The sequence below is a fragment of the Branchiostoma floridae genome, chromosome 18, assembly GCF_000003815.2.
Source record: "Branchiostoma floridae strain S238N-H82 chromosome 18, Bfl_VNyyK, whole genome shotgun sequence".
NCBI classification, from domain to species: domain Eukaryota; kingdom Metazoa; phylum Chordata; class Leptocardii; order Amphioxiformes; family Branchiostomatidae; genus Branchiostoma; species Branchiostoma floridae.
The window spans coordinates 9,217,858-9,244,921 of NC_049996.1; the positions used below are offsets into that span (position 1 = coordinate 9,217,858).

At 39.5% G+C, this 27,064-nt stretch overlaps 1 protein-coding gene across 1 annotated transcript; it reads right to left on the bottom strand.

The window, feature by feature from the left end:
- Nucleotides 1-9,700: 9,700 nt before the first annotated feature.
- Nucleotides 9,701-27,058, bottom strand: LOC118405688 (mucin-5AC-like). Its single transcript, XM_035805298.1, has 21 exons — nucleotides 20,834-27,058; nucleotides 20,473-20,580; nucleotides 19,704-19,795; nucleotides 18,947-19,177; nucleotides 18,674-18,742; nucleotides 18,422-18,548; nucleotides 17,934-18,068; nucleotides 17,649-17,730; nucleotides 17,185-17,281; nucleotides 16,953-16,999; nucleotides 16,044-16,158; nucleotides 15,549-15,655; nucleotides 15,072-15,183; nucleotides 14,288-14,444; nucleotides 13,525-13,690; nucleotides 12,958-13,024; nucleotides 12,581-12,666; nucleotides 11,969-12,098; nucleotides 11,560-11,601; nucleotides 11,232-11,306; nucleotides 9,701-11,075 (listed from the first exon to the last, which is right to left on the bottom strand). Exons 1-21 carry the CDS (start codon nucleotides 26,991-26,993, stop codon nucleotides 10,188-10,190), a joined length of 9,093 nt encoding a protein of 3,030 aa, XP_035661191.1. The 5' UTR covers nucleotides 26,994-27,058; the 3' UTR covers nucleotides 9,701-10,187.
- Between the last annotated feature and the right edge of the window lie 6 nt (nucleotides 27,059-27,064).

Sequence of the window (27,064 nt, forward strand, 5' to 3'; positions counted from 1 at the left end):
ACCGTGTCTGTATTGGTACCCGACCGTAACAGGGTTGATAACAAATTGTAACCAATTTTCTCTTCACACATCCATGTAGTTGTCCATATCCTGAGAGTCAGCCAGCTGTGCAGGTGCTCCTGTCCTGATGAGATGAGACTTGTGATGACAGAGGCACCAGGTGATCAGATACAGGAGTATCAGGTTAGGTGAGAAATATCTCAGTTCTGCAGATTGACTGTCATTTACTTGATATCATATGAGACAAGTGTGTAACTTGTAATGTCTATATACTAGTTAGGTGGTTGCTGACTGCTGCAGTAGTGAGGATTCCTGTCTGAACCTGACAAGACTGGATTGGTGATTTGACGACGCAAGAGGCATATCAGGTTAGAAAAATCTGAATTCTGCATTTTACCAACAATTTCCTTTGTGCTATTTGCAACAAATGTGTGACTTCTAATGTCTGTATAGTCGGGTGGCTGCTGACTGCTGCAGTAGTGAGGACTCCTGTCTGAACCTGACAAGACTGGATTGGACCAGACCAGGTGACTTGCAGACCAAAGAAGAGTAGTAGGTGAGAAAAATGTGAATTTTGCATTTAATGTACAATTAACTGTGTATCATTTGTGACGAGTGAATAATTTATACTGTCTATAGTTAGGTGTCTGCTGACTGCTGCAGTAGTGAGGACTCCTGTCTGAATCTGACAAGACTAGATTGGACCAGACCAGACCAGACCAGACCAGGTGATTTGAAGACAGAAAAGCAAGACATCCACAGGTGAGAAAATGCTTTTCAATATGTATATCACCTTGTACCCAAATTTCTTTCTCTACATGTATAACACTCAAGAAATAACAGACAACCACCAACATCAAAAAAGATTTTCAATTGGCTTTACTTTAAATGAAGAACTAGCATAGATATTTTATCAGGAAGACCAAAATGATAGGCCAATCCATATGTTTACTGTCTTTTTTTTGCTTGCTTATTGCCTATTCTTACATGTACCTTGTACTAAATCATCTTTTCACATCGTTAAGTGTGGCCTGATGGCCAGCTGTCCTATCGTTCCTGTTGTGACTGGGAGAATCTTGTGACGACCAGTGACTTTTGTCTGAACCAGACCAGAGGAGGGCTCAGCAAACCAGCTGATGTAAGTTTGTACAGGTGAGACAATGCTTTACAACTTACTACTTAAGTTTGTTGTTTGGGGTGTTAATATTACATTTTAAAAAACTTTGGACAGCTTTGTCCCAGTGTGCCAGTCCTCCCTGCGGTAGATATTGTACAGTCCCTAACTAGCTGTCAGACAGTCAGAAAATATGCCTTCTTGTTGTCTGAATGGAAAGCTTGAATGTGGCAAATATTGCCTGGTCATTAATATTCACTTGTTTAATATCAAGTGCCAGATTTTGTAGATAGAGGGCATCATTAAATGCTGACCAAACATACAAAGAAACTGTTATCCTATCACAAAAAGAAACAAGCTTATTTGTGCATGTCATACCGCCCGGCGGGCACTGCTTTTTGATCATATCAGACATTTGCAGGCACTGGGCATTAATTGGCTTGTGTGGAATGACGCAAGTTCATCAATATTTATAAGCAGACAGGAAGCGGGGTCGACTTTGAGTAGGAAAAATCAGATCCACCTGCTTTTGTCAATCATCCGTAACTTAGATATTTCTTTTTGTTAGAGACTCTAAAATTAAATAAAATTTCAGCTTGATCTTTGTTTTTTCCCTGCCCAAAATAAATTGAACAATGTTAGGTAGGACCTTTTGTAAGCTTGCAGCTAGTAATTTGACTTTTGTAGCTACCTGGTTTCTGTAGGGTATTTATTAGTTTTTTGTGTGCCAGTGAACTAAATACTGACTGTTGTTTTCTCTCTCCACATGACTCATGGAGGATTCTCTTCCCAAAGAAGAAAGGACCAGACTTTTCCCAGCAAAGCAGTGAGAGAAGACACGGGCAGTTGTGAGTATAGTTTATTTGTTTAGCAACAAAACATTTTCCAACACTTGCTGACATTACAACCAGTCACTTAGCATCTGACTCATCCACATCGCAACCGTTTCCCCACAAAAGACTCCACTCAGACCTTTACATGCATAGACCACACTACAGCATCTTCCTCAAACACTTAGCCAAAATTTTACACAGTACGTCACACCTTCGTGCAGTCACTTAGGAAATCTACACATAAGTTTTCACATTGGAGTAGCTTCCCTAAACACTTAGAATAATTTTACTCCTGTCAGCCATGCATACAGTGTGCTCCCCAGGGGAGGTCTTTGCTAAGCTGAAGACCCGGTGCTTCGAAACACCAGCATACCTTGGCAATGACTGATCAGGTAAATAACTTAGAATTAAAAACATAAAAAAAACTTAGTAAATAAAATAAACAAATACACATATATATAAGCAAACTTAATTTGTTTATTTTATTTACTATGTGTATACTTGATAAATAGATAGAAAAAAAACAACATAATATATACACACACAAACCAACCACCCCCTTACTATTTTGAGAACGTGTATATTATGCGCACTATCTCCCAGGAATACTGACATCAAGCAACCAAACCTAGCGTCTAAGCCTGGAGAAGAAAACCTCTGGGCCAGGGTAAAAAAAATCCACAAAGCCCCTCTCCGTTAGCGTAGAAGTCCTGATGACAAACAATCAAATTATTTGTCAACAGGACTCCTTCACGGAATCAGAGTCATGTGTAAGTTAGAACCCTGGGACAGAAGTTCCTCCTCCAGGCTAAGCCCAGGAAGTAGAAATTGTCATACAGAAAGAGAGAAATTGTCATACAGAAAGAGAGGAATTGTGTTTTCTCATGCAGTGATATCAAAATTTGGTACCACTATTTATGTACTTGAAACAATTCAAACCTCCTGGTCCAACATCCAGGCCTAGTCTCATACTCATCAAATAAAGTCTGTCAGTGTAACATATCACTGTCAAACTCTGCTTGATCAACATGAGACAAGCCCTAAATTTTGCAACAGGTGGTTGGTATTGCTTACAACCACAAAAACAGTCATAACAAAGTCTGATGTCTACATGACTTAAAGAAATTGGCCAAACAAAACTAAACCCATCATTTTCTCAGATTATTCACTCAAAAGTTTTCTCCTTTACAACTCCTTTAAGTATTGAATGTGTCACATTTCAACTGCTTCTCTGCACTACTTGTTCCGACCTATCTAGACCTAAACTAGTTAATATTGCTTTAGATTTGATGTCAAACTGTCTGTCTCAATGTAAACTATTTGCTGATTCACTCAGTGTAATTATGTGTCAGACTATCTACAATACATTTCAGACCTACTATGTGTGAACTGTTGATTACAAATGTTGTGAAAATTGACTAAAACCATGTCAACCTGCCTGTCTACTGTATCATTTAATTGTACCTCCATTATCTGTGGCTTGGCTAGTCATTACAAGTAGAAAACAACTTCAGAGTATATAATCCTGGTGAAAAGAATAGATGTACTTTTGTTTGGCCAATTTCTTACACACAATTCCTCTCTTTCCAACATCACACACAGCTTACCTGTAGTACATTTTACTCTACAGAAAGAAAGTACAACATTGCCTTTTCCATTTCCTGTAGAGCAGTGGGACATATTTCCAACAGTCATAATGTAACCAAAGTATTTCCCCTGAAATCCACTTCTTCACTTACTTGTTCCAATTGTTCTTTCTGAAAAACATGTTTTCATCAATTCTGACTGTAATATACTTGATTGTGCTATCTACTCACAAAGCTAATAAAATATCTGTAGTTTTTGTATTTACAAATGTAAGTGATGTACATGATAAACGTTAAGGAAATCTGTGTACATTTTGTAAGACTGAAGACTTTTGCTTTAAGTTTCTTTTTGTATTATTCTGCTTTGCATAAATTCATAATCTCGAAGATGTTGGTATAGCAAAGCATCATGGAATTTGTTTAATAATTTTTGGTCAACAATGCTACCACTGCCATGTGTTTTTGTAACATTTCATCTATGTTTTTGTAACAATAAAAACAATAATTGAACTGACATTGTCTGAATCACTTCTTTAATTTGTCCTAGAGAAAGCTATAGAAAGTTAGGTTCCTTTTTAATTATGTCTATCTATAATCGTGATAGTAAAGAGAAGGTTTGTATGCATCATTAGATTGTTGTGATTAAAATTCATATGCAGGAATTACTACTGTAACAGGAATTACTACTATAACAGTATTGCCATTGTCGCTTTCCATTTTGTTTTCTTTGTTATGTCTGATGCATGTTCCTAAAGATTATGATTTTACCTTTTACCCATTTAAGACGAATAGGAATTTTATCAATTTCCTGTTTTCACTCAATTATTTATGTACATGTGTCACTAATAGTTGGACTGCAGTTTTGAATTCTGTTATTGTTTAGAATCTCATCACTAATTATCCATATTTTGTACTACACATTAAATGATTCTGCTAAACATGTTGTTCCTGTAATAATTTGACTGCTTCACTGTGCAGATTTCACTTTCTTTACATAAAGAACAGTTTTCATTTCATAAATGGATGAAAAATTAATGACTTTTAAAAAGAAGACATCAGGGAAAATAGTTTTGGTTGTAATGTTTGGAAATACACCCCATTGCCATACAGAATGAAACAACAGACAATATAAGAAGTGCTCTCCTCCAATAGGAAAATGTAATGTGCTCTCCACCATATCTGAAATAAAATATTAGTCACAACCTTAAACTAGATGTTAGTAAAAGAAATGAGAACTCTTTCAGAAATGACGACAAAATGCAGGGAAGGCTACTTTTAACAATGGTGTTTGGAACCAAGAATTCAGATGACTGCAAACTATTGCCCTTTCCCAACATTTTTGTTGTCATGTTTGAAAGAGTTCTAAAGCAAAAATCAACTCACTGTCAAGTCTGATGTTCTCTTGTCTTGAGCCGACAGGTCCCACAGCACACAGGAATGTGGTCAGGTCCTCCTGGAATATGGACAGGTACACAGGATAGCTGACAGGAACATGAACAGGTCCTCCTGGAATATGGAGGTACACAGGATAGCTCACAGGAACTAGACTGGTCCTCCTGGAATATGGACAGGTACACAGGATAGCTGACAGGTCCCACAGCACACAGGAACATGGACAGGTATACGGTATCAGCATATCCTAGGGTGTCAAAGAAAAACTTATTCAGAAAAATTACCTGCCAAATGTACATACACCTGTCCATCAATATTCACAGAACATGCATGTTATCAAACAATAATAAAGCTTATTGCAAATTAAACCAGCAATATACATTCATAGTATTCACAACATTTGTTAAAGTTCTAAAACCTGCTTTGAGTTGGGGGTAAGAGCACATTCAGGTAAAAGTAAACGAAAAACATGATGGCCAAACATCAGAATAATATCACATTAATGTAAATTTTAAAATACATCTCACATAATATAGCACTTAAACAATGACCATATGACAGGATAGCATACATCTCATGTTAGCAGAACATTCATTAGTATGCAGGTCAAAAGCATCACAGCATCAATGAAATACGTCAGACCTACATCTGAACAGTTATCAACACATAAAATACATGTCAAATATCAAAATTCAAGCACAGATCATATTCACAGAACACATCTAATAAGAGATAGGATATACTTAACAAACAGTTTGACAGTAAACAGCATGTGTAAGTTCATTAAGGCTTTAAGCTTATGAATTCCCATAATCAAAAATGTGCATTCTGTAACATGCAAATGTAGAATACAAAAAAAAAAGACATCTATCAACTTAAGAACATGGACATAAAACCAGCTCAGAAATTGATGTTAAAAAAGCAACTCAGAAGTAGCCTACCATGACCTGTTCCATTGAATCACATTCAGTTAGAATTGTCAGGACATGAAACATTTGGTCAAACACTTACATGTATTACTGCAATAAAAGTATTACTCATTTACTGTGATGAATAAGTGGTTAAAAGAGCATGTCAAACTTACATCATTATGATTCATCATCAAAAATAAACATGAAACCAGTTATCATTCTGAAAGATGTTCAAGAAATGTTAAGTACATTGTGTAAAACTATCAAACGTTATCAAAAGTATCATTACAAACACACAGCAACTGAAATATGCAGACATAATGTAACATGTACTAAAAATGTTCATGATGATTCCAAATAGTTCTCACCATTTTACCTGAAAATTCTATACTTTCTTAAAGTAAAGTGGAAATTGTATGTAGAACCACTGCTGATCCTGAATCTTGCAACACCAGAGGCAGTGTGATACTGACATGTTCAACTGGAGTAAAGTCACCAGAACAACTTTGTACACCTGTCCAGACCCAATATAAATGTTGTCCTTACCTGAACATGGCGTTCTACACTTACCTGTTAGACATCATCATCATCATCATGGGTTACCCCCATATAACCCCGCAAGGGGCAAAGTAGGGGGGGAGCTGAGGTCCCGGGTTAGGGCGGGCAGCCCTCCTGCCTGGCGCGGAAGCTCTCAACTGTGGGAGCGCTTACTACCGCGCCAGGCAGGGAATTCCACTCCGGAATTGTTCTAGGAAAATATGAGTACTTGTATGTGTCTGTTCTTGCAAAGATTGGTTTGTACTTATGTTGATGGCTGCCTCGGGTTCGCCCTTGGGTCGGAATCATTAGGTTCTGTGTGTCTATGTTAATCTTGTTGTTAACTAACTTATAAAAGAAGGTGAGGCGGGCGTTCCTCCTCCTTTCGGAGAGAGGACGCCACTGCAGGTCATTGAGCATTTGTGTCACGCTGCTAGTCTGACAGGACAGGTAGCAGAGGTTGGTGTCTTAAATCAGTCTTACCTGCCTGGTACAGATGTCAGTTCAGGACTCATCCACTGAAGAATACAACTAAATTATAAGTTGACAAAACATTGATGAAAAAAAAAAACCTAGACTACACATGTCCGGGTGCCTAGATTTTATTCAGACATTCCATAGGCCTGGCCCCACATCACAGTAACTTGTTGGTCCAAGACAATTGATGCTGATTGGGATCATAAATATGGACTTTGAAATTCAATTCACAGGCTGTAAGTTGTAACGGGGGCCGCCCTAAGACGGTCCCCGTCGTAAGACGGTACGGATTTTTTGCTGATCTTATTATCCATAAGTACACCGTGTTTGTTGCCACTGACTATGCTAATTACAAAGGTAAATAAACCGAGTCCATGCACACAGCTTTAATTTGTATTCCAAGTATACTTTAACATATTTACTTCATGTTTTTTTAAGAGCAGAATTCTAAAAGTAATGTTGACAGTGCTGAATCACTGCGGTCACCGGCCTCTGCGTATTGGCGGCTCGTGTCGCTAACTATACGAAGTTCAACTCATCCAAGCAGTCACACGACTGCCATGATACACATAAATAAAGCTCCATAAAACACTATGAATATGGGTCTTCAAATGTATGTTGAGTAGAAAAGCAACCAAAAGGAAGCGACATAAACATTGCCACCATTGTACTCCCAAGGGAGTGTGGCCGTGAAGGTGGCAGACTAGAGAACGCTCCAAAGATTTATTTGACTGTAACAAATGATTCGTGCTGTCTATGAAAATAAGACTTGACAGAGAGATGTAGATGATATTTTCATATAATCAGACAGAGTTTTGTTGATGTTGGCGGTGTCGTTTTTTCGTAATGGTTTTTTTACTCGGGTATTCACAATCAGTGCATTCAGCCCATTGCCCGTAAAACATCAGCTGGATTGTTCTAGGTACAGCCTTCCTCATGTGAGACAAGAAGTACATACAGTCACGATTTTACTGTCAAAAGAAAGCTAAAATATCATACTATTGATTTTTTTCTGTGTACTTAGATTTACCACTTACTTCTGAAGAGAGCAAAATATAAAAAAAGCGTACCGACTTAGGCACACTGTCCAGCGTAGCACAAAATTGGAAGGTTATATACACGAAATTGTCTATCAGTGTTTGCCGCTTGTAACACGCAGCGCGAAAGGTTCATGAACCACATGAATGCATTTCTTATTCAAGTATGTTGTTCAAATCTATGAGTAAAAATTCAGTCATCAAAATTTGACCACTCTCAGGCACTAGCGATGGAGCGCCATGAGTTTGAGCGCAAGAAAAAGCGTACCGTGTTGGGGCACCTCCCGTTACAGGTAGGATGCAGCACAAATTCTTGACTGGTTGTATTATTATTATGCAAATCAATGTAACTCAGGTGTTCGTCTTATGCCATGCCACAAGGGTTAAGAAACTCGGTCATATTTCTGCGTTGTTACTTAGTCTTTCAACGTATGTTTGAGCCAAAGATGCTAACAAGAATATAAAGATCAAAGTACGCCCTTCTCACCACCCAAACCGGCCGTTTTCCGTCTCCCAGGGACAGAGTTTATCAGACGTTCCTCCGCTCCAGGTTCAGCCGCCATCTTGGAGTTCGAGGGTTCGCATGGCCCCAAGGGTAATTAATCACCACGTGTTGATCAGCGGTACTCAGTAAGATAACCTAATTATCTGTCTTTTCTTTTTTTAGTGTCATTAAAACATAAACTGTGACACGTAAACTGACAGAATATCCCTGTCAACATTCTCATGGAAGGACATGCTCAGCATACAACTTTATAACTAAGCACTGCACGTCCTGCAGTGATTGGATACCACCCACTCACAGCCAAACATACCTGTCCTTGGTGCTGAACACCACACACATATAGGCAATCATGCCTTCCTTGTTTGACCACAATCCACTGATTTACATGTTCCTGCCCTTGGTGCTGAACACCATCCACTCACAGACAAACATCCCTGTCCTTGGTGCTGAACACTTTTCACTCACAACCAAACATACTTGTCCCTGGTGCTAACGTTAAACACCTTTCACTCGGAGCCAAACAGTCCTGTCCTTGGTGCTGAACACCATCCACACATAGCCAAACATACCTTTCCTTGATGCTGAACACCATCCACACAAAGCTAAACATTCCTGCCAGTCTGAACACCATCCACTGAAATACAAATGTTCCTGTCCTTCGTGCTGAACACCATCAACTCACAACAAAACCTTCCTGACCTTGTTTGAACACCATCCACTCACAGCAAAACATCCCTGTCCTTGGTGCTGAACACCATCCACTCACAGCCAAAATACCTTCCTTGTTTGACCACCGTCCACTGAGATTGACATGTTCATGTCCTTGGTGTTGAACACCTTCCACACACAGCTAAACACACATGTCCTTGGCGCTGAACACCTTCCACACAAACCATGTAAACTTTTCTTTATGTAAGGTTTTGTCCCATATTTTTTTGCCTCTGATCTTAGAGACTCGAAATTTTGAGTCACTTGGACACATTCGCTATAAATGTCAGTGAGGACCCCTAGCGGTCAATGTAAGCTTTACATTGTTAGACGGGTTTTCCTGTTATAATTTCCTTAGACAATAGGAGTCATATTTGATACCTTGATGCTGATTGATTCATACCTTCAAGACGTCCTTAAGTTGGTTGTCCAAGTAAGGTTTTAGTTGAAGAAGGATTTTTATAAGATATTAGATTTTTGACTCAAGTGAAATTAAAATATAGACTTAGGTCCAATATAGTTAATCAATTAATTAATAGACATCATTAAATAAGGGACAGCTACGACTTATGTAATGGACTAAACCTTTTAATATTTCTTTCTTGACCTATGTACTAAGGCTAATCATTAAGTATGTACATCTTTGGATGGAAAATATTATCTTAAAGTTTATGTTTATCATTTTCCTAAGATAACATAAAACTATGAAACAGTTATTTGCAATACAGTCTTTATAAATCTTGAGACATATTAGATTCATTTGTTGATAAATTATGTACAAATATGCTATAACTAGTTGGTTTCTGTAATGAAAACAAACTTCAAAAGTGCTTATGTGAGGCTTTAGCTAATCTGTGGTTGTGTGAAATATGTGAATGATTAGGTTAAATCATCTAGACTCTGTCAATAACGCTTTTAATAACGGGGTTCTATATACATTGTACATCATACGTATTATACTATGGCTTACTATTGGTGATCATTTAAGAATGCCTTGCTCATTAGCTATTCATATGAAAGTCTCAAAAAGAATGTCAAAAGATTGAATTTTCCACAATATCTGCTAATTGATATCATAAGTCTTGAGTTATAGAACATTTTTCCAGTCTTCTAGTTTAGGTAATGATCTCCTGCGTACTGCAACTTCATGTATTTCCTCAAACACGCTGGAATAATCAGAAAAATCATCTTCTGGTGGTGAGTCGGAGGATTCGACCTCTGGTGACGAGTCTTCAGGGATGTTGACTATCGTGTCATGTAAACTTCCTCTCGTCTTTTTGTTTGGACGTTTCTTTACTGGAGCAGAAGCTGCCCTTCTCAAGCCATTTCCGTTTATATGTTGTTCACCCATGAATTCAGCAGATGGTTGTACAGTAGCAGCTGAGTTGTTCTCTGGTGAAGGGGCTCTGCTAAAGTCAATGTTAACTTGGTTTGGCTCTACTTGTGCTGTGGTTGTAAAATTACTATTGGAGTTAACAGTAGAGTAAGGAGAACATTCCACTAAGGTTGGGAGAGTCGGCGTTGGCATGAGAGTTGCAGAAGCCCTTTGCCGCTTGGTTCGGGGAGGGGCAACCGGCGGCTGTTCTAGATCTAGCGTAGGCGCCCAGCTCAAGCTTGTCGGTGTGTGCGGTGTGCTTGACGTGGAAGACCGCCTGCTTCGGTCTGGTGACTGTTTCCCTCCTGAGTGCAAGTCTGCCACGCCGGAGTCCCCGGATGTTGACTCATCAGCATTTTCCGAACTATGAGACCCTCTCAGCTTCCTAACTAAGGATGTTAAAGAGAAGCTACTGTCCGCAGAAGATTTTCTTTCTTCCTTGCGCATCTTTGGAGGTGTACTGGGTACAGAAAGAGAGTTTGTGCCAGAACTGGAGTGCTGCCGCCGCCGGTCGTCCTTTTTGCTGGGAAACAGTCGCCGAAGTAACAAGGAGCCTTTCACGCGTTTCATCGTTGGCCGGGGGTCATAACTACTTTGTCTCTGTAACACAATCAAACATTTATAAATTAGTCTTTTAAAAAAAAACAGTAATCCTTAAGTTATATATTTGAAGCAAAACAACACATCATTTCTATTCATCTAGAAGAAACCAAACTTGTCTAATTTTAACTTTAATTCATGAATCAACTTTCTTACCGATATTGTCTTTGAGAGGTTGCTCTTTCTGAAGCTGGCTCCCTTGCCATTCTTCTTATCAAGGGCATCATTTATCTGTTGGAAAACAAGGAAAAAGCTTGTGAAAAGGCCAGGTCTTTGTCCTATACAATGTCTTGCATGGATAGACCTATGGACAAAGATCTTAAGTGCATTTCAAATAAAATTCATTTCACACTAATTCTTGTTTTTGGTAAAAGTCACAAAATAAACAAAGATGATCAATTGTTTATTATCTTAGCACTATATTATCTAGCAGATTATTTAAACCAAGATGGCTTTCAATAATAACATAGTCACAGAAACATACCGTCTTACTCCTCAAGCAGTGGAAGATAAAGATGAACAATCCCTGAAACAACAAGGAAGTGACACATAAGTGCTATGTCAGTTAAACAAAATAGTCCTCTAGAAATTGATACAAGAAGTGCATTCAATACAAATTCCTGTAGTATGCCCTTAAGTGGGCAGGTATATTTTTCAAGTCCTACAAGACAGTTAAAGTACAAGTATAAACTGTAAAGGCCTGATGGGTAAGGCCCTAACATGGTGTGCTTTCTCACTCACACACACATTCATCTAAAGTACATACTTGGATAAGAAATGCATTCATACTGTTTGTGGACCCTTTGCATAAAAATCATTGCCAAGTTAGGGCATATTTCATCTTACGGCACCCCCCTCACATGTCAAGAATAAATTGTTCATAAGGTCCTTACCTGGAGTGAGTTGACGACTGCAAATAGAAGACCAAAAGCAGCTGAAGTCTGTTCGTTGACAGAGAACACACCTAGCAACCAGCTCAGTCCAAGCAGAGGTAACATCACAAAAGAGGCCCGTACTCCAGCTCTGGATGGGGAAGAGACATTAGCAATTGTTATGAGTCATTCATATTTAAACAGGCATGCTGTTCTTCACTCACAGCCAAACATATCTGTCCTTGGTGCTGAACACTTTACACACAAACGACGCAGTAAAACCATGCATTGTTTAAGGCTTTGTTCCGTGCCCTTTTTTTTGCCTCTGATGTAGTTAGGGACTCTGATTGAAACTTCACCTTGGGCACATTATCGATATTTATTCTTCAACTTAAAACACATGTGAATTCCCAACTCCCCCCCCCCCACACACACTCACAGGTGACATCTTACAACTCAAAGGTGACTGGTGGGGATGTACTGATGGAGCAATCTTCCTGTGATCACCAAATGCCTTTATGATAAACTACATGTACATGTATGTACAATATACGTTTTAAAGGCCATGGTGAATTCTATGTTCATCACTGCGATCAAAAGAAAATCAGTAGACTTAGTCTGGTCTAGTCTTACTTGGTCCGTGTCCATTGTTCAGCATTCTGCAGTGCTCTGTTTCCCAGCATGGTTTTCAAAACAATCACCATGATTATTAGATTCACCTGAAGAAGGTAAAAAAAAAAGATGAAAACAACTTTATTTATTACACTCAGATGTAACTACATTGCAAAATCACAATTTGAAAGCAGTCAAAAATTATTGTGAACAGCTATCAATGATTTTCAAACTACCCATATCAATACAAGTACAATTCCTCATAAAGAGAAGGTTCTTGCCAAGTTATTGCATGTACAAAATGTATCTTATCATAGCCTTGCACACAAGGAGGTTTAAAGTCTTGCTTGCTGCCATTTTCAAACCTTTAGCCTGGCAAACAATTCCGTCACACTTACCGCGATGATGAAGATTGCTGGTCCGATGAAAGACCACCTTACTCCGTTGTCTACAACCAGCCAACAGCTGAAAGAGACACACATTTTATCATAAGACATTGGTGAGATATGATGACTGCAGGGCACACGTTTCAATGCTGGTCAACTGCAAAGGAGCTGTGAAATTCAGTGCCAGTGACAAAGCCAGTGACAAATAATCTAATTGTAGTCCACCTATATGACATCTTAGCTTCTAATGAAATGAACATGACTGCTTGACCATTAAATGGCTTATCAGGAATGAACAGCTACAGTACTTATCTCCATGTGAAGTGAACTTAACTTTAATTTCTACACTCAGTCTAATATTCTACTTTAAATATTAACCGTTTCCTTTTTTACACCTAAAGCTTAGTTCTAGTAAGTTCTGACATGAACACATATCAAAACACTGTGTCTGGTCAAAAACAAGACAAAAGTATCTCAGTGACTTTGGAAAATTGCAGCTGAAAGTTGCAATAACATGTTACATGTTGTATCAACTTTATCATCCTAAAAGATGAATAAATAGATAAATAAAATACTCACTGCTCATCCTCGCCATTGCTGCTTGACACCTGTCCATCACTAGTAGCCTCGGCTGTGCCGTTTGTTTCAGACAGAGCCTGAGGGTTCCCGCCTGTGGTGACCTGGTTACCGTACCCTGCTGACTGGGTCACTCCGATGGTGATAGCCACAATGACCAGGGGAGCACCTGAAGCACAACATCATTTCTTAGATTAGTTGCTGTCAATTAGAATCATGGTGGCCCTATGGTTAACCTACACTGCTTTCTCTCCCTCACTCTATCACTCTCTCTATCACTCAAAAATCATGACTATTAGTATATGGGTTATACACAAATGTACATGTATGAGTACTATATTGCAGGTCCAGAACACGAGACATAAAAGCTGGAACTTCCACTGCAGTACCAAAGAAGGTCATGAGAAGTCCAAGATCTGAGAGGTCAAATCAAGACCTACCACAAACCAAATATCAAGACAATACATGTATATCCTGGCATTCTCCAGTTATGGTGGTCACAGACACACATACTAACGCACATACAAATGCTGTAAAAAACATACCGAAGGTTCTGAAACAACCAGAGGGGCGAGTAGAACAGAAAGAAACAACATGCCGCCACCCGGGATCGAACCTGGGTCGGCAGATCACAAATCGAACGTGCAAACCGTTCGGCCAAAAGGCTAGATAAAAGAATGTGCATATTGGCTATATAGGTTAAGGTATTACCCAGTCTGTCGTCTGTTCTAATAATTCTTACAGTATCAGTCTGGCAAACACTCACCCCATCCTGCAGCGTAGTACGCCCGTCTGACGATCTTGTTTGACCTCCTGAAGACGTGTACAATAGACATGTACAGCTGGATACCCTCACACAGCATCCACGTCATGGCGGACAGGTAGAAGAAGTGAAGAAACACGGCAATCACTGTACACAGAACCTAGAATATATATATATATAAAGTCATTCTTTATTCAGAAAATAAAAGAAAGTGACATTTATACCAGGTCACGTTGGTCTTTGCAGACCGAACATGCAGGGAGACATGGACAAATTGACATAATTTTTTATTATGACATTACAACAATGATATCACACAGTTTAGTTTAGTATTGCCTTAAAATCTTTCTATTGCACAATACTCCCAGTGCGGCTCATGTTGAGCTCTCCATGTAGCATAGGAGGACAATATGGAAGTAGGAAGCCCATGAATTGCATGGTGCGCAAGATCTGCTTGTGACGTAAGGTAGAGTGGACTCATTCCTCAAGCTACTGAAATTTTTTGCACCTGAATGAAACGTGACAGGCTGAATAAAAGTTTGTAACGGGAACTACTAGTATGCGGCTCCAGATGTCTTACTGAGGCACAACCGTGTTCGTTAGCTTGGCGGTAGCTATAGAGGAATAAGTCCACTCCACTTTAAAGTGTTTTCTGTTTTAATTTGATGTCGGGCAGAAATACTACTCCGGTCTCAAAACAACATTCCTTCCCTATACCTTCTGGAGTCTTTTAAGACTTGTAACTAAAAGTTGGTCATCTATCACAAAACCTTGAAAGAAAACTTACAGTGATTCCAGGATCCACAATCTCGGAGATGATGATGACTAAGTTGCCGATAGCGAGGGAGAAGCACAGGTTGACATGGATATGCGCACGTGCAGAATCCTTCTTCACAAACCTGCATTATGTAAAAGAGATACCACCTGTTAATTTAATGTCCATGAAATATCTTTGGGCTTTCTTGGTGAAAAAAGGCAAGGGTTTGGACAAAAATCCATACAAACATCAATACATACACACACACTCATACACGTTTGCGCGCACGTGTACACACACACACACACACACACACACACATGTGGACACACACACACACACGTGGACACACACACACACACGTGCACACACACACACACACAGACACACACATTCATACATGTTCGAACACACACACACACACACACACACACACACACACACACACACACACACACACACACACACACTCACACTCACAAACACATTACACACAACTATACATACCTCCACAGAGTGAGATGTGCTGCTGCAGTTATTAAAAGGAAGATGAAAGAGATTCCACAACCAATGATCGTGATGTACTTCAGTGCTTTAGACACAAAAGGGGAAGTCTGGAAAATAAAATGTACATGTATATCTACTGAACTTGCTTGTTGCAAGGAGGTTTTAGCAAGAGGATTGATAAAACCTCCTTGTTAATTGTACTTGTACTTAGCAGTTGTATTGCATACAAATTTGAAAAATAAGTTTGTTTCTTTGTATGAACTTCAAGATTAACGTTAGTTCATCTTTATCCGCAGGGTGACCAATATCCATTCATTAAGAATAGGGTCACATGAACTGTGTTTCAAATTACAATATTTTGGAAATATTGCAGTTTCATATAACAACGGACACAGGTTACCCCCATGTTTGAAAATAATGCAGTTTGGGGTAACAACGGATATGGGTTACCCCGCGGATAAATGAAATTTACGTAAAAGGTAAATGACAACACACCTTGTGAAAGGGGCTCATAAGAAGTGCAAAGTTGGTGAGATGGTTGCAGAGGCAGTGTGTGTAACTGTCATTAGACATGGATGGATCAACAGTGCATCCTCTGTCTGTCCATTCCCTAGTAAGGAAAAAAAAACCTCGCACAGTCACTAATTGAAAAACAGTCTGCTTTATGTCTGTAGTACACAATGAAAGACAAATTAAAGTGAAATGAAATATTCAGTGATAATAGTCTTCTCACACTGGATAAATTAATCTGAACAGCTTGTAATCCAATTGTACATGAAGGTCTGATAGCCTTGATGTGTCCTGCTTTATCTTAGGACTGTATGTTTTGAACATACACATGTAGCTGTATGTTTTGAACATACACATGTAGCTGTATGTTTTGAACATACACATGTAGCTGTATGTTTTGAACATACACATGTAGCTGTATGTTTTGAACAAAGTCATACACATGTAGCTGTATGTTTTGTATCTGTCAATCACCAACTCTTGTCGTCCAACAGTGTGCTATCAAGCAGGGAGCAAAGAAGGTTACCAACAGTGTCTATTATGGTATTAAGAAGATACACAGGGCTCGAAATAGCATCTGCATATGCAGGTTAGTGCAGGTAAAATTGGAGCTGTGCAGGTATTTCTGGTGTCTACCTGCACCTGGGTGTACTGGGTTTTATACATAAATGTCCTGTGATGTAGGTGTGTATGGATTGTTATTAGCTGCATTGATAAAGTATGAAAAAAATAGCAATGCATGGTTCCTGAACAATTTTAGTATGATTCATAATTCTTCAGAGTGGTGCAGGTAAAATTTGTCTGGTGCAGGTAATTTTCAATGTTACCTGCACCAGTGCAGGTATGCAGAAAAAAAATATTTTGTGCCCTGATACAGTAGTATGTTAAGTGTACCTCTTTCCAAAGTCCCACCATGTGCAGGCTGTTTCATTAGGATCGTTCTGAAATATGGTGAAACAATCTAGATGAACATCGTAAACATTATTGACTTAAAAGTTTAAAAGTTGAACATATAACAAACAGTAATTGTCCCAATACAATTAATGCCTGCTTCAAGGAAAACATCAAGATACAGATAACTAGCTACTTTTTCAAACTCAAAGTTTGACAAAGTTAAAACACCCACCGTAAGATGCCAGTGGCCAATTGACACATTCTGCTTGAAAGGTGTTACTGGCTGTGGGTCCACTCCAGCCGCTACAACTTGTGCTTGTATTGTAAAGCTGTGAACAAAGGAAAGCTTTTTAATGATTCCACATCTATGTGCATTCACTTTAACAGTGAAGGAATAAATGAATGAACTTTATTGCTCTACAGTACAATGTATGGCAAGTTTAACAAGATCAAACATTATGATATGAGTTACTGTAAATGCAGAAACTTTCGCTGTGGTTTAATGTTCCCATTTTTTGCGGTGGCCGCTTCAGCGTGAACAACCACCGCGAACATTTTCCCATGGCAGTAAGTGGCCTTTTTCCCGCTACCGCCAAATTAAATCCCAGCGAACTTAGATGCATTTTACAGTATTGCTTCTTCCTGATGGTGACTTGCAGTGCAGATGTGTCGAATGGAAGGTTCAAACATTCTTACCCGTTGTACTTTACAGAAGTTATTGGAGGTAGACAGCTTTGCAGGTCCTCATAGGCAATGTAGTACACTGAGGACTCTTTCACTGGATGAAAAAAACAGGAAAAACAGAATTATCAATGATTGATAAGTTATAGTTGGCAAGGAAGTTAACATGTAAACGTGTTATTGTGGACATCTTGGTCATCATATGGTCCAAAAGAAACAGTCTTCTTAGAGAATGTTTTTAAAATCAGACTTACTAATATATTCTGGTTGGAACTCTATAAGGTCCATAGTGAGTCTTACCTGAATCACCGGCACGAAGCACACCAATCGGAATGCTGATAGGAGATGGTTTTGTCCGACCTATGAACTCTGATCTGTCTCTGGGAAAGTTAATATCATTTCTTGCCGAGACTGGAATTTTCTGGAACTCCATGTCTACAATTTGGAAAAAAGAAGATATGTAAGAGATACGATTGATAAAGGAGTCTAGCTGCTTATCATAGACTTAAAGTATCTGTGTCTGTCTTTTTAGTCATTTAGTTTATTTACATAGTTTTTTCATAAAGTTTCTATTGCATCAAAAGGGAGATGAAAGGTACTAGTAACTGGTTGTGTGCAGAAATTTTTCCTTTTTAAGCAATATATAGTCCGTGTCTTCTACTTAAAATGTATCTGTAACAGCTTTACTTTACAGATGGCCATTGTCAATAGATTTATCTTGATTATTTTCAACAAATGTGTTATTTGCATTGATGGTTGCTGAGTAGACATGTTTGATACAAACTCACGTATATGTATGCTGTGGATTTCAGTGGTAAAAGTGCCATCTATAGGAAGGCTCCGTGCCAGAGATCGAGCTAATTTTTCAGCCTGCTCCATAACACAAGAGCAACCTCCGCAACTGTCACGGGTCAACTGGAAATAAAGAATACAATAACGTTATTGATATTAAGTACCTTCTAATGAAACTTAGTGCTATAAAGTTAACAAGTTATTTGAAAATACAAGTAAAAAAAAGCACCACAAACAATTACAATTACCATGCTTGCAGTAGCCCAGACTTCCCTATTTTTGGGTGCGATCATGTTGCTGAACACATTCACAACACTCTGTGAAAAAAATAGATAAAAGAGAAATATGACAAAAAGTATAAAAATGAATAGGAAAAAAATTCTTTAATTATGAATCACTTCATTTAACAGCGTAACTGATTTTCAAGCGAGCCCTTACAAAATCATAACATATCAGGATACAAAGGAAATTAATGAACATTCACAATGATAACATAAAGTATGAAGTCTAAAATCACCAACCTGGGCATATCTTGTCAACCTTGTGTATGGCACTGTGTCGTTAGCCATTTCGAATACCCTGACGAGAGATGACGTGATGTTTGTATACAACTGCAGATCGTTGGCAGTTGGGATGTACCCCCCTGAAGAATTAGTGGCATCTTCCATGGCCTCGGCCAGCTGTCCCACCATGTCTACATCAGCAGGTGTTATGTGCTGCATTGTTTCCAGTTTGGTCAGAGTATCGTTGGCCTGGATGGACACAGTGAAAGATACTTGAATCAGGAAGAGTCCAATATTACTGTTGCACTTCGTTTTAAAATCAAAGGACCATGTATTGTGTGATTTTGGTGCCAAAACTTTGAATTTTGAAATATCCATTGAGATTGACATTTGTAACCTCTAATTCTGATTCTCAGTATATTTGGGTCATTTTCTCACATTTAAAGCTTTGATCACTCAGATACTACAATACAGACATGTACCTTTATTATAAAGGGTGTTTGGTTTTTCACAAGACCATATAGGGAAATGTAGAACGTATAACAAGACACTACTAACCATTCAATCAATTCATTTCAAGCCTTGTCATTCTAATATATAATCTATCTCAATTTGGGTTTTTACCAATCAGAAAAGAAACTACATTTTTAAATAGGTTTGTTCAAAGTAAGGCCATTTGACCACTTCTAGGCAGTGAACTATTTGTTTTTGAGGGAAAACATTTGTGACAACATGACGATATGTTCAAATGTTCCAATTCAAAATTCAAAAGTACCTTTTCCAACAGATCAGCTGCTTGATGGGAGTGGCATTCCGTCGTGTCTGGAGTTTGCCACCGACCGTCTCTGCACTCCCTCCTGATGATGCCTGCCATGAAAGAAAGTAAAGTATGATCAAATCTACTGTGGACCCACCATCTGGAACAGTCTACCACCGGACATAAGCACTGTCCCAACTCTGGCTTCCTTTAAGAGACTCTTTAAATAATGGGAACGGCCAAATGAACGGACTTGAATCATGTAGCAGTATCTTTCTTTGTATGACAATGTAAAAATTGTGTACATAGATTTATAGGACTTATAAGGACTCTAAACGATGTAACTGTATCTCTGTTATATACTTTGTCTGACCCTTGCCTCTTCCCTCATGACCTCAATGAAAAGCGGCCTGCAGGCCGATTTGAGGTTTCATGAATAAATAAAGGTTCAAACAAACAAACAAATCTGTGCATGGCTATGGAACGTCTTTGCTGCCCCATTTATTCACTAGGTTTGGTTGTTTGTGAACTGTTCAAACCAGAGTACAATTATAGCTTCCCATAATGCAGGCATATTGATTGTCATGTAACTCGCATCACTTTGTGATACCTCATGAAACTAGAAGTTTAAGAATAAAAGAGTAGGGGTCAGCTCACAAAAATGTCTTTAAAAAAATATCATTTTGAGTTTTTAGTATTACTGGGCATAAACGAGCCGATGAAGACATTTTTATCTCAAATTCAACAATTACAATAACAACAACATAGTTAATAATAAGCATCATACCATGGTGACAGCTCCCAGCAAGTGTGATGATCCCATTAGCCACTGTACGAGGCCACTCAAGACTCAGCTTATTGTCATTCTCACAGTAGGATACCGTTGATTGTGTAGCTGAAGGAAAAAAGGAATGTTCAACTTTGATATGTTCATAGATTAAAGAAAAGAAAGTGTTTTGTCAGGTGATTAAAATTGTACCTGTGTACACGTTTTAATGGAAGTGCAATAAAGTTTGGGCATACATTACATGACTTAAGACTAGTCGCATATTTGCCAACAAACTTTCCAAGCACCTTTAGATCGACAAAGGGTCTAACATGGGATGTGTATGTCATTTTTCTTTACATGAAAAATATAAAAAGATTACTTGTTGTGTAGCCAGCATTAGTGGTTGTCACAATGACCACTGCTTCAGTTGTAGGTATTGCTGCTGTTGTTGTTGTTGTACCTGTTGGCTCACTAGCAACATCAGTTAGTGTTGACAGCCCTTGTCTGGAGTCTGTTGACCTCAAAGAAGTAGAAAATGGCGCTGACTGTTTGGTGGCACCCTCAATTGTAAGGAACGAAGAAGTTTTCAGAGTTGAAGCTGCAACCGTTGATGGTGCATGGGAGGTTGGACGCAGGGTTGATGGTTGGGTAGATCCAAGAGCAGTGGATAATTGCTCCAGAGGCACAGTTGTTGGAAATGACGATGTTGGAAATGTTTCCAGAACTCTAGTAAGAGTAGCTGTTGAAAACTGCCCTGTCGGTTTTGGAGTGGCTGATGTTGCAGTGGATCCTATGGATACAGTATGCTGTAGTTCACTTGACAATATCCTAGATGTAGTAGGATGTACCGTAGGTGACATCGAAGCAACAGATGAGGTTGATACTTTCCTAACTTCTGTGGATGTATCTGTAGTTGGCTGTCTTGCTGATGCCCTTGTAGCTTTTCCATGAGATATGGAGGTTGCTGTTGATGGTTTAGTACTTTGTAAGGATACAGTAACAGTACTTGTCGCCATTGACATCATTAACGGAGACGATGTTGTTCCTGACTTTGTAGAATATGATGCAGAGAAAGAGGAACTGGTTGGAGATGATGATGATGTTTGCACTCTTGATTGTGTTGTTGACAATGATGTTTGCACTCTTGATTGAGTTGTTGACAATGATGTTTGTGCTCTTGATTGAGTTGTTGATGGCTTGACAGTAGTTGGGGTTCGTTTCCAAGGCTCTTCTGTGGACCTTACAGAGGATGCTGGGATCAGCAAGGTAGGTGAAACAAAGGTTGACCGTGCTAGAGATGACCCTATTGTTGTAGGGATTTCCTTTGTTGTTGAATTCATCAACGTCTCAATGCTTGTTTTTAAGAGAGTTGTTCTTTGTTCTATTGATTTTGTTGTCGATTTCATTGATTTTGTTGTTGGTTCCTTTGATTTTGTTGTTTGTTCCATTGATTTTGTAGTTTGTTCCATTGATTTTGTTCTTTGTTCCATTAATTTTGTTGTTTGTTCCATTGATTTTGTTGTTGGTTCCATTGACTTTGTTGTTGGTTCCATTGACTTTGTTGTTGGTTCAATTGATGTTGTATTTGGTTTCATTGATGTTGTATTTGGAGACAATGTAGGCCCTTGTGTTGAAGGAATTTTCAGGAGGGTTGATAGTTTGTTTGTGCTTGTTGTTCCCATCAACGTAGAAGTTTCTTCTCTTATCAGAGATGCAGTGATCAGTGGTGTTACATTGGCTGAAGACAAGGAGGGGGCAGTTGATGTGGAAGGCGTCACCATTGTTGATGACATCCGTGTGGTTGGGTGAATAGTGGAAGGTTGTACATTTCTTTGAGAGGATGAAGACGTTTGCACAGACGTCTGTCTTAAAACCGGAGAAGTAGCCTTTAAGCGAGGAGTTGTTGTTGCAGAAGAAGACATTGTTGGTGAAGATGCATCCCTGGTAGTGGATTTCATTGTTGAAGTCCCTGTAACATTTTCTACATTTGTAGTCTGATGACTTAACGTCTTTATTGGCAGTGATGATGTCACTGACATCTGAGTGTGTCTTGTTGACAAAGACAAAGCAGATGGCTTAGAGGACGCCTGAGTGGTTGATTCTGATGTTGAAAACTCAGAAGTGCTGCTGACCAATTGTTGGGTCGACTTCTGTGTGGCTGAAATCCCAATGGTTCTTGTGGACAAAGCAATTTGTTGTGAATTTTTGGGCGAAGATTGCATTGGCGATGTTGGATGCAGAATGGCTGACCATGAAGTTACTGATGATGTCATCACATTAGCTGTGGAAGTCTCTGTAGTAGACTGGCCTTTCAATGGAGTTGTACTTTGTGCAGGGGACGAGACAAGCTGAGACGCTGAAGAGGAGGTCCTCCATTTAGTTGTTGATGGAGATGAAACAATAACTGACACTGTGGGATGTAATGTAGACAGAGTTGACCCTTCTGAGGATGATACACCTTCTGATGACAAAGTTTGTATTCCTGATTGGGTCATTGATGATGAAGGGCGTATAGAGGTAATTTTTTCCGTCAGTGGTTCCGAGGTAGACGTAATCACAGTCGTTGATGTAAGAGATGTCCGGGGTTCTGAAATCTTTGATGATTGTACAGTTGGCTTTCTGCTTGTTTTTGGGAAAGTTTCTGTTTGCTCTGTAGACTGCGCAGTTGAAGTTAGGGACAGTGCGAGAGTTGTGAGATGCTCTGGTGTTGATGAAGAAGCAATTGGCTGTGTTGTTAAGAGCATCTGTGCGGGCGATGACGTCAGGGTGGTTGGTGATGTTGCCATGGACATCTTGGTGGTTAGTTTGCTTGGGGTTGTACTTGTATATGCTGTGGATGTTAAGTCTTCTGTTGAAGATGTCATGACTGTTGTAGATGGAGTAGTGGTGGACACTGATGGTGTCTTAATGGAAGGCTGCATCTGTGTTATTAGGCGAGTAGTCGAAGGCTTAACATTTTCTGTTGAGATTGAAGTTGGTTTCACTGACGCCTGACTTATAACAGCGGAGGATGAAGTTCTTAAATCAGAGGAAGAGGTCTTTAAGTCTGCAAGAGAAGACAACACCATTGTAGAAGGAACTTCCATGGTCGTGGGCATCACTGTTGAAGCCCTTGCAGGATTCCCAGTTAGTTTGGTAGACACTGACTTTGGCAATGATGACAATGATGAAGTCACAGATGTTGTTGGATGTCTTGAAGTGTTGCTGACTTGTTTCCTTGTTGTTTTTTGAGCGTCTGATATTACAGTGGAAGTTGTGTGTTCTTGCTGAGATGCTGTCTTCGATGAAGATTCCATGTGTGATGTAGAATTCACTACCGATGACATCACAGTCACAGGTGATGTTAAGTTGTTTGCTTTGGTTGTCTTTGCAGTTGTTTGGCCTGTTGCTTGCTTTGTTGTTTTTGCAGAGGATATGATTGCCTGAAATGTTGTAGGAGATGAAGGGGTGTTTGTTGGTGTTGTTGCTGAAGTCATTGTGCTCTCTGAGGATACTGTGCTCAGTTCAGGTGACTTTGTTGATAAAGACAAAGTGTCGAAAAGCATTGTTGATGACTCAGTATCATTCAGCATTGCGGTTGCAGGCTCTGCTGTTGTGCGTTCCAAGGTTGTTGGGCGTATGTGTGGCTCTGAGGCAGATGCAATCAAAGTTGTTGAACTTGGTGTTGAAGAGGATGCCTTTGTTGTTACATGTACAAGTTGTGTTGTCTCCATCCTTGATTTTGAAAAAGTTGTTGCTTTCACTGTAGACTGCATGTTTGGGAATGAAGAGGCTTCTCTTGTTGTGGCCTTTGTTGTTGAAGGACTGATAGCTAGAGTAGTTGCACTGTTTGTGGCTGGTGTACTTGGCATTGCCCTGGTAGTTTCCATAGATACTGAACTTTTCTTTGAAGATACTATTGTTGGAGACAGGGAAGTACCTAATTTTGATGTGTTAGAGGACGAAACCAGAGTGTCTGTTGACATGGATGACATATTTGCCAAAAATAACGTTTGTGTGCTTGAAGGAGCAGTCTCTGATCTTGTATCTTCCGTAGAAACTGACGTTGGCTTCATGGATGTCTCTCTTAGAGCAGTGGAGGTTGTAGTCCTCAATTCAGGAGTTGCTGCTATGGTAGAAGGTACCACAGAGGTAGTCCTTGCAGTTTTTGTAGGGGTTTGGGTTTTAGTAGACGTTGTTAGATACTGCAATTTTGTTGTTGATGTAGTTGGTTGGCCTGTTGATTGCATTGTAGTCTGTGCAGACAATGTAACTGATTGCGATGATGTAAGAAACAAGGAGGTTGTTGATTGTTCAGTAGTAGGTTCAGTAGTGGGTTCTGAAAGCTCCATTGTTGAGGATAATGCTAAAACTGGCGTTATGGAATGGGATGGAGACAAAGAGGAATCTGTTAAGGATGTTCTTTCAGCTGACGATGATTGTACTCTTGGTTCGATTGTTGTTGGTTCATAAGCCAGAGTTCTGTATATGGTTTCTACTGATGTACTCATTTTAGAGGATGTTGCGCTCTCTGTAGATGCAATTGAAGTTGTCTGTCTTTGAGATGAAGACAATTCCTTTGTTGTTGGACTTAAGGTGGTCCTGTCTGTTTCCATGATAGTGGTTGTTTGCTTTGTAGACAGTGTGATTACAGACTCAGAGGCTACTGGTGTTGTGGGATATTCTGGCATTGTAGATGTAGACACACTTGTTAAAGTTGAAGGCATCAATACAGAACTCGTAGACTCTGTTGTGGTTAATGACGGTCTTGTGGTTGAATGTGTTGTTGATTCTTTGGTACTTTTATGGACATTTGTAGTCAGCGTTGGTATGAGAAGGGTAGAGGACATCTTTGTGGTTGCAGTTGATAGCTTGGTTGTTCTTACAACCCTTGAAGTTTGTTTCAATGTTGATTGCAAGATAGAAGTTGTTGACATCACAGATTGTGCTTTTGACACTGTAGGGATGGTTGTTGAAGTAAGCAACATTGACGTAAATGATTGGTTTATGGTCGTTTCAGCAGTTGAAGACCCAGTAGTATCTTTAAGGGTCGCTGCATTTGAGCCTGTTACTAACGGCAAAGAAGTTGGTGGCATCGTGGGATGCAGGGAGGATTCAATTGGTGAGGAAGAAGATTGCTCCTTTGATGTTGATGATACACGGGTCTTAGATTGGGTTGTAGTTGGTACAGTTGTATTCACTGCTGTTGAAAATGAGGGAGTTATTGTTGCTGCAATAGAGTAGGTTGGCACTGGAGATACTGAATATGATGACACTGTCACCGCTGGTTTGCTTGGGGTAGCCCTCGTAGCTTCTGTGGACAGTATCGTTTTCTCTGAAGAAACTGCTTTGGAAAACAGAGAAGTGAATGGCATTGACTGAGCAGTTGACAAAGAAGAGGCCTCCCTCAATATTGAAGATGTCGTCTCTGCTAAAGATGGTGTCTGAGTTGATGGGAAAAGAGATGATGTTGTATCTACTTTGGACGTTGTAGTTGGTTTTGCAGACGTCTGTTCTCTAACTGAAGAAGATGTAGTTTTGGCATCAGTCAATACTGCTGTGGAAGAGACCATTCCAGAACTCATCTTCAATGCAGTGGAATTTATCATTTGCACAAGACTTGTGGTCTGATCAGTTGACCTTGTTGATGATTGTGCTGGCATCAATGGAGTCTGAGGATGTCTTGAAGACAAAGAGAGAGAAGACTCTGAGGGAGATGATGAATGTGTAAGTTGCGTCAAGGAAGACACTGACTTTGGTGTTGATACCAGAGAAGTGTTTACTAGACGTTCTGTGGTTATATTTGATGCCCTTGACAGCCCAGTCCTTGCAGTTGTAAAGCTCCATGGCAATGTAGATTGTACTGTAGATGACAAAGAACTGCTAGATGATGTGGAGTATTCCATACTTGCTGTGGATTTCTTTGTCGTTGTTTGGGCTGTAGAAGGAGTTTCAGTTTGAGCTTTAGTTGGAGTAGATGGAGTTTTAGTTTGTCCTGTGGTTGCCTTTGCTGTTGTTTGGACTGTAGAAGGAGTTTCAGTTTGAGTTTTAGTTGAAGTAGATGGAGTTTTAGTTTGTCCTTTGGATTCTTTTACTGTTGTTTGGACTGTAGATGGAGTTTCAGTTTGAGTTTGAGTAGATAGAGTTTTAGTTTGTCCAGAGGTTACGTTTGCTTGCGACACTTCAGGGAATGAAGAGGATGTTGTTGGAGCCATGGTACCACTTAGAGAGACTGTGCTTGGGTCCGAAGACTCTAGTAATGGAGATGTAGAGATACCTGGCATTGTAGTCTGTGATGGAGATGAAGAGGAACCAGCAAAAGATGTTATTTTTTTGGTCGCAGTAGTATCTAGGGTTGGTTTCCTTGTCCCTGTTATGGAACTCATAGAGGATGTTGATCTCACAGATTCTGGAGTAGATGTGATCAGTTGGGTCCACGTTTGAGATGATTTCAGTGTCGTAGGAGATTTTGTACTTGCTAGTTGTACTGTTGAATTCATTCTTGTTCTTTCCAATGTTGCTGTTTGTTCTGAAGAATGTATGTTCGGGGATGGACTCATTGACAATGTTGTTGTCAAAGACTTCTTGGTTATGGTTTTGGCTCTTGATGACTTAGAGGTTTCTGAAAATG